At 35.8% G+C, this 14,409-nt stretch overlaps 1 protein-coding gene across 4 annotated transcripts in view; it reads right to left on the reverse strand.

Moving 5' to 3' along the window:
• The window catches only part of Stard3nl (STARD3 N-terminal like), a 54,342-nt gene that overhangs the window by 8,998 nt on the left and 30,935 nt on the right, over window positions 1–14,409 (reverse strand). For all 4 annotated transcript variants that reach the window (XM_078039848.1, XM_040291848.2, XM_005319203.5 and 1 more), the window contains 5 exons: window positions 12,662–12,739; window positions 12,035–12,112; window positions 10,157–10,210; window positions 9,926–10,043; window positions 7,845–7,940 (listed from right to left, as the gene is read on the reverse strand). In XM_078039848.1, coding sequence (XP_077895974.1) covers window positions 7,845–7,940; window positions 9,926–10,043; window positions 10,157–10,210; window positions 12,035–12,112; window positions 12,662–12,739 — 424 coding nt within the window. The remainder of the gene's footprint in view (window positions 1–7,844; window positions 7,941–9,925; window positions 10,044–10,156; window positions 10,211–12,034; window positions 12,113–12,661; window positions 12,740–14,409) is intronic.

Consider the following 14,409-nt stretch of genomic DNA (forward strand, 5'->3'; position numbering starts at 1 on the left):
CATTAGGCAAATGCAAATATGAAAAATAAATAAATAAAACTTTGTATGCTATACAATTACGTTTGATAAAATTAACATAGGCAAATATAAATGTACAAATGAGAACAAGTAGAAGATAACCACATGACCTTTGCACATTTTAATGAATATTCCAAAATGTCTGTGATAAAATGTAAATGGATTTAATAAATTTTACATTCTAATTTTAAAAGCAGGGTATAAATAACAGAGGCATTGTGAGAAAAAGATGTGACACTACACACAAAACTAGAAAGAAACAAGTTAAACTGTGAGTAGTGATACTGCTATTTGAAGGATCAGTGAGTTCTAGTAGCAGTTTTCAACCTCTGTATAAAAGCATGTATTTCTTTTATGAATAGAAAAAAGAAATAGAAAACTGAGGTGTGGAAAACCAATTCATTAAGTTAGGGATGCAATCTATTACCACATAAAGGTGGTGCCCTGCCTCGGCTGGGCTTTAATCTGTAAGAGGGTACACTGTAAAGAAGACATTTTTTTCTTATGAGAAAATCTGCCTGGATTATACCAAAGAACAAATGTGACTGTGTCTTACATCTTAACCTCATAAATGTCATACAGTTCAAGTGGAAACTGGGGTAAAAGAAATAGATAAAGGTGGAGTAGTAAAAGGCTTTGCATTCCAGCCCATTAAACTGCTGTATATCATGGCGACACAGGGTGGTTTAACTGCCTTCTCATGTTGAAAGGAGTCTCAGGAAGAGGATCAGATAAAGCCTTCCTGTTCCCAGGCTCATTTTCCAACTGCCACGCCAAAAGTATGTAAACCACAATGAGTGGTCCTGTCGTGGTATTACCTGGAAATCCTAAATAAAGCTCCATCCTTAATTAAAATTTAACTACATATATTCTTTACATATTTTAAAAGACCCTCTAGCTATGGTCTAGTGAGGGGGTTCAATACAACCTTTCCATATGAGAAGCACCTATAAAAGTTGGAAAAATGGACAAAACTGAAAGCATTTCACCCTCTGCAAATGATCAAAGGCATATACAACTGGAGACTGGTTTATGTGTGAAAACAGCAGAATTCAGGAATAACAGTGCTGCTCCTTCCTGAGCTTCTCCTGTTCCTCCTCCTATGCCCAACACCCAGCTCAATGGCATGGAGGTTCTGGGGACTGGCAGCAAAGCCATCCAGATGAAAGAAGCTCACTTAGTTTGCGGGTAGAGCCATGCTAGTGGCCAGCAATATGGATGGAAAATCCCAGGAAGCAGGCAGGGCAGCTGCTCTGCTAGTCAGAGGTTGTGGTCATGGTTGGAGCAAGCATACGCTTGGTTGGGTCTTTTCACATGCACAAGGAAAACCCAAGAGAGCTCAAACTAGCCAGATACCTTGAACTATGAGCATCCTCAGAGAACACACAAAGTCTCAGCAAAAACAAAAACCTATGCAAGACCTGAAAATGGCCTGAACTTTGAATGTGACACTCAAACCCTGTGTATTTTCTTCTGGCAGGATGGAAGCATTAATTCAGGTACTTGAGACAGGTACTTAATCCAGCCAGGTACTCTGTAGACACAGGGAACCCATAGAAAGCTTGGTTTTAAAAACAAACCAAGACTTAAAAAAAAAAAGGAAGTAAATTAAAAAAATGAGAAAAGATAGATGTAACCACATTCCCCAGGGAATACAATTTCACGAATAATTTACTAAGCAAATGAACAAATAGAAACAACAACCTTTTGGGAGAAAAATGAGAATCCTGAGTTGCTACAATATATTTTCAACAAATTACTTTTCAATAGAAAATATAAGGCATGTAGAGAATTAGGCAAGTATGAACATTCTAAAAAAACTACAAAAACACCAAAGCAAACCATCTCTGAGTGTCTCTAAATACTGTACTTAGCAAAAAAAAAAAAAAAAATCAAAGCAATATTAACAAATATGTTCAAACAACAATAGAGAATCAATTTAAATAACTAACAGAAGTAGACCAACAAAGTAGAGGAGGGAGATTTAGATGGGGAGAGGGAAGAGGAGAGGGAATGGGGAGGTAGCGGGGAAAAATATCTATAAAACTATGCTATGTCTATGTACAAATATACCACAATAAATATAGCTTTTGTGTAATTATAATATACTAATTGAAATAATAATAATAAACAGAAGAATTAGTAGAGCAAGTGGTTCAGGGGCAGTGGCAAGGGAAAGAGAAGGTACAGGGGAATAAGAATGATCAAATTATGCTGCTTGCATGTATAAATATGGTGTAATGAATCCCATTATTATTTATAAAAACTCTGAAGTAAAAAAAAACATTAAGTGCAATGATATATTTGTGAATCAAGAAAATATTCAAGACAGCAGAGGAACTGGTATACATGAAGACAGGGCTGGCAGAAATGATCCATTCTGAGACAGAGAGAGCAAAAGACTGAAGAAAAATTAAATACAGTTTAGAGACCTTTGAAATAACATCAAGCATACCAATATATGGGCATTGGGGAGTTCCAGAAGAAGAAAAAAGAAAAAAAATCTAGAAAATATTTAAAGATAATGGCAAAAATTTCCTACATTTCTGAGACATAATAATCTATACATTTAATAAGCTAAAGGAACAGAAATCAGGACATATACAGAGATCCACAAAAATATCACTCTAAACTTGCTGAAAACCAAGGAATACATGAAAATGAACATATGGTATGTCAAAGTTTATGAGATACCAATAAAGCAATGTATACAGGAAAAATGTATGGCTTTAATTGACTATATAAAAAAAGAAAGTTTTCAAGTCAATCAAAAAATAATCTACTTTAAAAGGTAGAAAAAGAAGAATAAGCTAAATTTAATCCAAGAAGATTCAAGGAAATAAAAAAAATTGACTTGGCACATTTATAACCAACAGATTTTTGACAAATGTGCCTAAGTATATGAAAATTAATTCAAAATGTATCATAACTTTAATTAAAAGAAGACACACTACAAAATCTTCTAAACGGAAACACAAGAGAAAAATCTTCACTATATTTGAGGTCTCAAATATAGTATCCATTGGAAGGTAATAGAAAAAAGAGAGAGAGAGAGAGAGAGAGAGAGAGAAAGTGTCACAGTAGAATGAGTAGACAATAGGATGGGAGGGGAGGGAGGTAGGATAAGGAGGGCAGCAGAATACAACTGACACTAGGATTTCTGTATGTATACACATAGGTGTATAACCAATGTGATCCTGCAATCTGTACATGTGGAATGAGAATTCATACCCTATTTGAATCAAATGTATGATATGTCAAGATCATTGTATTTTCTTGGACAACTAATAAAAAAACATTAAAAACTTGTGCTTCAAAATACCATATGAAAATGTGAAAAGAAAAACAGTAGACAAACATTTGCAAATCATATATATTTGATAAAGAACTTTTATCTACAATGTAGATACAGCTTAATAGTAAGAAAATAAGTCAAAAAATCTTGAAATACAGATTTCTCCAAAGAAGATACATGATTAATATATAATGGAAAAGATCTCTGTCATTAGAGACATTAAGCTTAACCACATGGGAACTACTTTACCTCTGTTAGACTGGCTACAATAAAAAAGACAGATGATACCAAAGTGTTAGTCATGATATGGAGAAACTGAAATCCATATATGTAGCTGGAAAAAATGTATAATAGTGCAACCACGTAAGAATAGTTCAGCAATTTCTTAAAAAGTTAAATTTATCATATGAGCCAGCAAATCCTTAGAAATCCATTCAATAAAAATAATAATAAATGTCTCCACAAATACATATATGTGAATGTTCATAGCTGAGTTACTCATAACAGCTCCGAACTGGAAATACCTAGACATCCATTAGCTGGGAAGTAAGCAAAAATGTTGTACAGATACACCATGGAACAGTATTCAGCCATAAAAGAGAACTACTGATATGTTCTACAACATAACTGGTCCTCAAAAACTTTACACTAAGCAAAAGAAGGAGAATGCAAAAACTACATGTAGTATAACCACAGTTATATGAACTGCCCCGAAAATATAAATCTGTCAAGACAGAAAGCAGATCTGTGTTACTCAGAATGAGATACAAAGGCAGGGGTTAATGAATATGAAAGAAGTTTCTCTAATGATAAAATTTTCTAAAATTATCTTGTGATGTTGATGAAAAAAACTATACATTTGCTAAAAATCATGCAATTATACATTCACAAACAATGGATTTTATAGTATGAAAATTATACCTCCATAGAGTTTCTTAAAAATCAATGTTTTTGGATATTCATCACAATGAGTTTTCAATATTTTAAAATTTCAAAATTTTAATTCAAAGGTAGGAAAGAATTGTGTTTTAAATTTGTTCACTATACATAATGTAATCATGGGATTGATCATCTGAATAAGAACACTTCTGAGAAATGAAAGGGATTCTAATAATCACACAAGGAGACAGGAAAGGCGAGGCAATTCAGAATGGATAGTCATTCTTGGTTGGTATTAAACTGGTATTTTAATGCCTTTATCTAACCTGTTTAGAATAGATGACATCATGTAATTGAGCTACTCCACATTTTAAATTGGTCAAGAGGTGAATTATTCTGTCCTTAGCATCATGCTTGGTTCATTCTAGCTCTCTGACCACAGATGAAAGCTTCTAGTCATCCAAAGAGGACTTTGTTTCCTTGTTCTTTCCATTTAATTCACGGGTTTTGGGACGTGGTTAGCAAGCCTGCACACAAATTACTTTTCTAGCCCTTAAGTGTACATCTTCTAAAATGTGCTAGTATCCTAAATTTACAGGTCTAAAATTCAAGTTGATCAGTGACAGGAAAAATGCTGACACTTTTATGTGTGATGCCTCAATTTCTCTCTTATTTTTATCTAACCCTTCAACACTTATAATTCTATGTGCCAGGTACTGCATTAGATGCTGGATTAAAAAAAAAAAGACAAGAAAGGAAGTCAAACCTTTCAGATGCCCCCATGTCTAGTAAAAATCAGCTACTAAAAGACTGTTTTTTTTTTTAGCTACAGGCATAATAAGTGTTATATATATAATATTGAGTGTTCTTTGTTTAGGCACATTTTCACTTCTAATTCTTTCCTGAATTGAACAGGCAATGCAAAAAAAAAAAAAAAAAAACAATATAGCAAGGCCTTAGGGCACTTCTCTTCACCCATCACTACTAATCTGCCTTTTGTCTAAACAAAGCAGCCACCTAGTGGAATACTATGAAAATGTTTTGGTTCTTGTGCAGATTTATGATTCAGTGAAACAATAATGCCCCAGGGGACCACTAGGTGGTGGCAAATGTCACAGGCAGAAGCCATGGGATCTACCAGTGCAAAGTTTGATGGGGAGGGAATGCCTGAGGTGAAATTCCTTGTTTTTAAGAAAAAACAGTAGAACTGGGAAACTGCATTAGTCTTAGAAAAAGAATTAGCTAACAAGTTGGAATAGTCTTAGAAAAAGTAGAATGGCATGAAATACATTATGAACTGCCCCACCTCTTTTTTTTAAAGTATTAATCCTATAACATAAAGTATTAGAAAGAAACAGCACTTATAATTTGGTAGTAAAAACATTAATACTTAATTTTAATTACTATTGTCTCAGAAACAGATTTTCTGCTAATCCACATCTGTATCTCTTGTGGATTTATAGTTTTACATTTTATACTACTTGTAGATCCTATACCAATAGTCTACCATCATTCACACAGCTCTTTCTGCCAGGAGTCTGTTTTATTATAGTGTGTAAAACACTCCTCGTGTTGGATGTTGGACATATAATAAGTAAACTCTAAATCAAGCTTACGTCCCATGGTAGAAACAAACCAGGTCACAGTTGAAGATAGTGCAGGTAGCACAAGATGACAGGGCTAGAATAGAGGTACCAAAGACCAGGCAAAGGCCACCTGACCAAGACTTCCAGGAGTGATTGGATGGGTAGAAAACGTTGTGCAGAGGTCTTTGGAATATGTGGTGGAGAATGATATGGAGAATATCAAGAGAAGATGCAACACAGCATTTTCAGAAAAGCTACAAACACAAGAAGGCAGTAAAGGAGGTAAGAAGTTGGACAACTGAGTAAGAGTGGGAATAGAGGTGCTTTCTGCCAGACTCTGAGACTATTCAATTATGAATCTTTTATGCCACTGAAGGCTTTTGGACAGGCGACTGACAGGATCAATTCTGCATTTTCACAAATAACAAAAGGCTGCAGACTTTAGCAGTTATGACCATAGACCCTAACAGTGGAGCCTTATTTGTGTAATGCTGAGCAACTGCTTCCATTCTCTGTGCCTCAATTTTCTTATCTCCACGTTGGAAATAATCAAGTCTTATATCTTAGTATGGTTAAGAGGAGAAAATGAGTGAATTTCAGTTCTAAAGACCTGAGAACAGCACTAAGCACCTATAGAGTATCAGTAACTTTGAAAATATTTTTAATTGTGGCAAAATACAATTAAAATAAAATTTGACATTTTAGCTTTTTGTAAGTGCACCACTCCTTGCTTTAAATACGTCCACCTTGTTGTGCAATCATTACTACCATGCATCCCAAAGTTCTTAGTCCCTGGGAATCACTGTTCTTTGTTTCTGTGAACTTGACTACTCCAGGTACTTCATTAAATTCTTTATGTGCTAGTTGTCCTTATGTGCCTCACTTACTTTATTTAGGATAATATGTTCAAGGTTCATATACGTTAGAGCATGTGTCAGAATTTTTTTTCCTTTTTATGACTGAGCAATATTTCATTGGATGTATACATGATATTTTGTTTATTCATTTATCTGTTGGTGGCCATTCGAGTTGTTTCTACCTTTGGTTACTATGAATAATAAATAATGCTACTCTGTAAATAGGAGGACAAATACATGATTGTGTTCCTGCTTTCATTTCTTCTAGATATAGATCCAGAGGTATAACAGTTAAGCTAATTCTATGTTCAATTTTTTGAGGAAATATCATCTTGCCTCCTGTAGAAACTATATATACCATTTTACATTCTCAAATGCAGTGCATAAGAGTTCCAATTTCTTTATGTCCACACCAATACTTCTTTTCTAATATATATTAACAGTCATCCTACAAGGTATAGTATCTCATTATGGTTTTGATTTTCATTTTTCTAGTGATTAGTGGTATTAAGCATCTTTTCATGGCCATATATATATATATATATATATATATATAGCCATCTGTTTATCTTCATAGGGAAATATCTGTTTAAGACCTTTCCACATTTAGTCAGGATGTTTTTTGGTTTTTGATAGCCACTGTTTTGAGAACAGTGGTGGTTAGTTAGTAAGGGGGAAAGGCAGGTATGGAGAGAGAAGCTGTGACGGAAGTTGAAGTAAGGAATGCTGAACTAGGGTTGGTGCTGCCAGGAAGTGTTACGACAGAAATAAGATGACGGAGGCAGAAAAAAAAAAAGGATCACACATCCTTATGAACAAGAAGATATCAGCCAGAAGAAAGTAGGGAGTACTCAAGGCTTAGTTTTTGACTTGGATATCTGGTGGAATGAGCTGCCATTCGCGGCCATGGGCAATTACACAGGAAGGTTGACTTAAGGATGAAAGGCAATGAAAGAGAGTTCAAGAACCTTCCCTAGTCTACTTGTCTTCTGAGATGGAGATAGCAAGTCACAGTGTTTGTGTCCCTCCAGGGCATTCATTTTTAGATCTCTTTATCTCACCACTGGTAACATGTAAGGTCATGTCTTACATATCCTGGTGTGCTAAATGTTTGCTAACTATATTGAGAAACAGAGAGGGTGGTGAGAGGATTGGAGGAAAGAGCTTTTAATTGATAGATAAAAACAAAAATGGTAATCAAATTTTTACCTGCTTCAGATTCAGGAGGGGAATAAAACTGACCATCAGAAAGACCAGCAGGTATGAGGGCTGCCCTCTCTGATGCATCCTGAACTATCAGGAGTCCTGGAAAAGAAGAAATTCAGATCTGTGAATGTATCACATTCCTGGTAGGTTCTTGGCAAAAATTAAATATTATAAATGGTAAAAAGAGATATTCTCAAAATCTTTCAACAAAAAATAAAGATTTCATTAATAAATTATGAACCAATACTGTAAAAATAGAAAATAAAGTAGTTCAAAGAAACTGTTTCATGTTACTCCTTCAACTCAATATTTAGAGCATCTTCCCCTTACTAATCCCGTATTCCCACAAAATCAAAACAACCACAAAGTGAAATCAAAACCCAGTCAGCCTGTACAAATGGTACACCATCTGCATGTGTTTAGAGAAATGCCAGGTATCAAACATAATATAGAGCTGGCCTTTTATAAGTATGTAAAAAGAAGTAAAGTTGATTAAGAAACACCTATGCAAAAAAAGATCTGCAAACAAAAGAAGGGCATTAAAAAGCAAGGGGAAGACAATGAAACTCCAGAACACTAACACATGATGAAGAACATTAACAATTGACTACTTTGGCTGAGGACTGAGCAAATGTTAGGAGACAGTGGGGGGAATCACCCAGACAGCAGATGCCAGGTACATGTGTCCTCTCTGCTACTGACAATAGAAGCAAATGCTGTTTTCAAAATCTAATAATTCTGTGTTAAGCTTTATTAGACACTGTGGAATTGGTTCAGTACAAACTTTAGTCATATTAAAAGTTCACGATTCAATTAAGTTCAATATGATGTTTATATACAATTAAAATAAACTTCCATACATTCTTTAACTTTACCTATTTTTTCTCCACACTATGCTTTCATAAAGGAAAAGGGGGCACAGGATAGAAAATACATCTTGGACCACTGATTTATATAATTTTTTAAATCTACTCTTGAACTATAACTCTTTTCTTATAGGTTTTTTTCCTATTGAAGAGATTTTCCAAAATCAAACTGTGCAAAGCTATTGTTCATCCTGTCATTTTTGAAACTATAATTTTTGAAACTATAATTATGACTAAGATTCTGTAAGATACAAGATTTTTTTCCCTATGAGGCACAGTATGTTGAGCCAGATGATGGATAAGTTCAACATGGTAGGAGATCTGGAAACTGCAAGGGAGTCTGAATTGATCTTGGCTATTTCAACTCAGAGAGGGGTAGGCAGGACATATGAGCCTCCACTAAGGTACCATGTGAAAAAGATCCCAGCCCCAATAATTAACTGTACAACTCAACAGTTCATCTGTCCTTCCTACTCAACATCCTGGTACACTGAAAACCAAGCAATGGGATAACAACAGTTTCAGCAGGGCTCAGGAGTACACCATGCTAGCTGTCATGTGAGAGGGCTGAGCACTGCTCGGGCTATAGGACTGTAGTTTTTCCCCTCTCAACTTCACCTGCATCATTATGGTCCCAGCTCTAAGCCTTCATTGTATTAATTATACCCAATCCATAGTAGGCTACCACCTACTGTATACATATCAATATGACACTTTAGAGAACCACAGACTTTGTTGAAAATTGCTAATTCGTTCACTTAAAATTGTTTAAAAATTTCTACCCCTAAACAGGATAGTTCCATTTATATGTACAAAATGTTTAGTGTTGTATGATGATTATCAACAATGAGAAAAGGTCAACCTCCCAAGCAGAATGAGGTGGTACCAATTTTTTTGAGATTTTGTTAATGAGATTTTCCAAAATGAAACCATACACAAAGTAGCTGTTTCTTGAATGACTTTTTAGCCAGTGTCCATATTTTCTCTTGGGGAAGCCTGGCCTGACAGCCAGAAAGAAGAATCACTTCCTGTTGCCATCCACTCACCTACCCAACCCTTCTCTACATTTTGGTATAGCCAATGAAGAATAGAGATGCTGTGACTGACTGACTCACTCTAACCCCTCGCGGCTCCCCTCACATCCAGAAGCCACATCTCTTCCTTGCTACTTGGTAGTGAACTAGTAGTCTCTGGAGGCTGACTTTCACAGAAACTTACTGTTTTCTTCTTCTGCTTCTTGAGGTAACACTTTGAAATCCAGGAACCATGTCTCAATCCAGGCGAGGATGAATGAAATGATGGGCAGCACATAGCCAAACGCCCCTTGGGAAAAAAGCTGGAAGAACAGGTGTGACCAGGAGAAGGGAGGCAGTCACTATCAGCTCACACTGGGAAATGAGGCTTCATCAGTGCAGAGGACAATGGTACAGGAAAAGGGGGAGGCCATACCTTTGAAAGGATCACTTTCGCTAGTAAAAAGGCACTGGTCACTGCTGTTGTTAACTGAAAGACACAATGCAGCAGTGCTCGAATTAGACATTTCTCACTGTGAAGGCACCTCCCTCATATAGGAGACCCATTTAAGCCAAGAGCAGGCAACACCTATTCTTGGCCTGATTCCTTCCCATATTACTCTATATCAGTCCCCTACACCCAGACCAGGGCAAAATGGGCTTATATGTGGCACATAATTGCCAATTGGCTGCTTATGGTATTTCTTCTCCCAAGTTTTAGCAGATTGATGTGTTAGAAAACTACACTTTATCTATCAGAAGTTATAATATTCAGTCACATACAACCAATTTGTGAAAATGTACAGACAAGGCTTTCCATAGAGGTTATGAAGCCCAGAGCAATTCTACCATACCAAAGCCTTGTCACTTTCACTTCCAATTAATATTTTTAGCATGATGAAACCTGACCACAGTCAATGCTAACAGCAGTATGACAGAATGGAGGCCAGGGAATATCAAGGATCTTGCTTAGTAAGTGTTAACAAGTTGCTTGCAGGCGCGGGCGTGCACACACACATACACATACCCCAGAGTGAGCTGTCTGGGAGAGGAGACATTTCACACCCTAATGCTGGTTTACTTTACAGGTTGGCACTAAGTGCTCTTTAGGTACCAGCTGACTTCTCCTCCTTTTAGGACTCTCTCTGTAAATGTTTTAAACATGAATCAGAAACAGTAAAATGGATTTGCTAAATCAAATCTATTCTTAAAAGATCATTTGAAAGTATCTGTTAAAGATGCTTTATCATTGCATGTCTGTACGTCAATCACTTTTCTAAAATAAATACTAAGACAAATGGTCTGGCACAGTATTCTCCATCATGGAAACTCTGGAATAGAACGTTTCCATGGGGCTGTTAAAGAAAATTGGAATATGCGATCATCACAGGTAGTGTGATATGAGCTAGAGTATTTGGGAATCAAGTGTGCCTAGACTGTCCACTACATCCCTCAAATGAGAGATTCTGGATTAATGTAGGTTCTGACCTCTATCATGTGATGATGGGAATGTTAAGAGGAAATGACCCAGGCAGATATGGCCCTGGTACTTAGTCTGCAGAAGGCAGCATAGCTCCTATTCCAACGAGGACAAGCCAGAGCCCTCAAACAGCAGGGTTTGGGGATATTCCTATGCAGTTCTCTCCAGCTTCGAAGATTCAACATTCTCTTGCCCCTCACCCCCAATGTATTCAGAACATCTGTGGAAATGGCAAAAAACATCCAGGCAGAATTGCTTCTAATTCTTTTAATCCCTTAATGTTTACTGATGATGTGTCCAAGCTTTGTGCTAAAAGCTAGGAAAGAGATAAGTAAAAATATCACTATACTCATGAAGCTAGGGGGAACAGGAATGTGCTTAGAAGCTTCTTCTTCCAAAATGGGGGAAGTGGGTAAAGGAGGGGGAAAGTGATTATCAAAATAAACAGAGATCAAATCTTTAAAAATCTAGGCAGTTTTAACAAAAGAATTTTCTAAATATTTCTGGGACAGAGGATCCTGTTTTTATCTCTTCAGCAACATGAAACACAGGGTAGATGGATGTTTGGCCAATCATCATTCTTGGACCTCCAGAGTCCTCATTTGACTCAGCATCTTAGAAATGAACCTGATTACTCTTTAACATTAGAAAGAAGACCTGGAGAATTAAACCTACTAAAGCCAGGGAGAAAAGGGACTCAGGAAAAATTAGTGAAATTTGCTAGTGAAATTCTGTCTGGTTAAAACCACATCTCTTCTCCCAACTCGGGCTTGTTGTGCACAGGCCCTGGTCAGAACCCCAGAGGAGATGACCAGCTCATCATGGCACACTCACCGCTATTGCCCACCAATGGCGCAGTCTGCATACAGCATATGCGAGTATCAGCACTTTAAATCGAAAAACTGCCAAAAGCTGGACCAAAAAACAAAGGTAAAGAAGACAAGTAATTTAAAATATATATAATGAAATATATTTTAAAATACATATTTTAAATACACCATTCTAGTGAAATTGCAGATTGTCCCCAATGGGCGCTGACTCCTAGGTCAGCATGTGGGACTGCCTACCCCAGATCCTCAAGTAAAGTAACTGAAGTAAGGTGTCAGATTAATTTCTCCTTAACAAAAAGGAGCAATCTAGAAAAGAAATAGCATTTTTATCAGGCTATCATGAAAGCAGGTGAATTTGCCTTTCAGTGGCTAGGACACGTCAAAAGGTTCTACTTGAGCTGTGTGCTCTCATCTAGAACATGGGAATGATTCCTTCTGCCCTCTCTTTATCTGTCACTCTTCTTTTCTTTCCTTGCAATGATTAGACACTTCCTTAGTGAGTAATTCAGAGAAAAGGAATACAGTTTACATGCAAGGTAGAAAAAAATGGCATCAAATTTTAGGCCTATTTAAGAAAAATTGTCTTTTGTTGTCATTCTATCTGTAAGGAGTTACAAAAGAAAATACTCACAAATATATCAAAATAAGATGAGTAGTAGTCATATTGCACCACCTCCTTCTCTAACGTGTTCTCAATGCCTCCGTTCACCTAGGAAAAAGGGTAAAAAGCAAAAACAAGGAGTGATTTACTTGAGAAAATGAAACAAGACTGAGGTTTCCTATATACTTTCCTACCAGTCTTGAACCCAGAAATGTTTGGAAGAAAAGAAGCCTCATAATTTAAAAGGCTGAATACCACTTCCCACTTCTTCGGAGTTCATTCATGCAAAAGATATAAATGTATAATAAGGAGCAATGACTTTGCAATTCATATTTTAAATACTAAAATATTAAAAATCATATTTTCTCTTTTAAAATAAAGTCTTCAAGCATATATATACATACATGCTTTTAAAGAAGGCACATTTATTCAAGCCTTCTTCACTTGATGACCAACAGTTTTAGGTTCTGGAAGGCTCAGGCTCCCATGATCTTACAGCAAACATAAATGAGGACAATTAGCAAGACACATAAGAGAAGTATAAAAATTCTCTTTATTTTTTTCATCTTTTTATTTTGCTCCTGGCATTTTAAAATTCTAAACTCTTCCATGCTAAGTGAAAAAAGTCAAAAACTAAAGGTCAAATGTTTCTGCTGATATGTGGAGGGTAACTCACAATTAAGTCGGGGATGGGAGGAGGAATAACAGAAGTTCAATAGATCAGACAAAGGGAAATGGAGGAAAGCCGGGGGATAGCAAAAGGAAAGATAGTGGAGAATCTGATATAATTTTCCCATGTACATATATGGGAACGCCACAGTGAATCCCATAATAATGTACATGCACAAGAATGGGATCCTAACTAAAATAATATATATTCCATGTTTATATAATTATATCAAAGTGGATTCTAGTGTCATGTGTAACTAAAAAAAAACAATAAAAAATAAAATTCTCTATTCTTATCAATTTACATATATAACTTGGATAACAAAATTGGAAACATGTGACAGTTACAGTAAATGGTGAAAATCAAACCCAACAAGATAAACTTTCTGCCCCCCCCCCCCCTAATTCTACCATGAAAATGAATTTTAAATTATCAAGTTTAAAATTTTACAAATTAAACTATGGATATATATATATATATATATATATATATATATATATATATATATATATACACACACACACACACATATACATTCATATATATATATATTTTTTTTTTCTTTTAAGAAAATCAAGTAAAGGGACATATGACAGGCCATGGATAGAGTACCAGACAGACTCTCTTAATGGTGAGAGCCCATGGACCAGCCTAGTCAGAAGGAATGTGATATGAAACATTAACTTCAAGCTTCTAATTCTGAACAAAGTCCTGGTAAACAAATAGAGATGCACTGAAAAAGGAAAAAACAAAGTGCAATTGACCAGGCAATTGGATACGAGGGAAAGAACAAGGAATACCTTTGCAAGATTCCCTAATTTGTCAAATTAAAATGTCACAAGGAAAGGGTGGTCTTAGCTTAACTACCTTTTCATGGATTTGTATTTGTTATTCAAGTGAAAACAAACCATAAATACTATTCTGTACCTTAAAATACCTGAAGGAGTTTTAGGTTTCTAAAATTAGTACAAATTGATTTTGTACCTGCTTGGCTATAAATTTCTATAAATAAATAGAACTGAAAGCCTGGTCACAAGGAAAAATCACTAAAGACCAACCGACCATCTATTTACATTGCTTTGTCTCTCCAAACTAAGGAAACATTCCA

This window comes from Ictidomys tridecemlineatus, chromosome 2, assembly GCF_052094955.1.
Source record: "Ictidomys tridecemlineatus isolate mIctTri1 chromosome 2, mIctTri1.hap1, whole genome shotgun sequence".
In the NCBI taxonomy this organism is placed as follows: Eukaryota; Metazoa; Chordata; class Mammalia; order Rodentia; family Sciuridae; genus Ictidomys; species Ictidomys tridecemlineatus.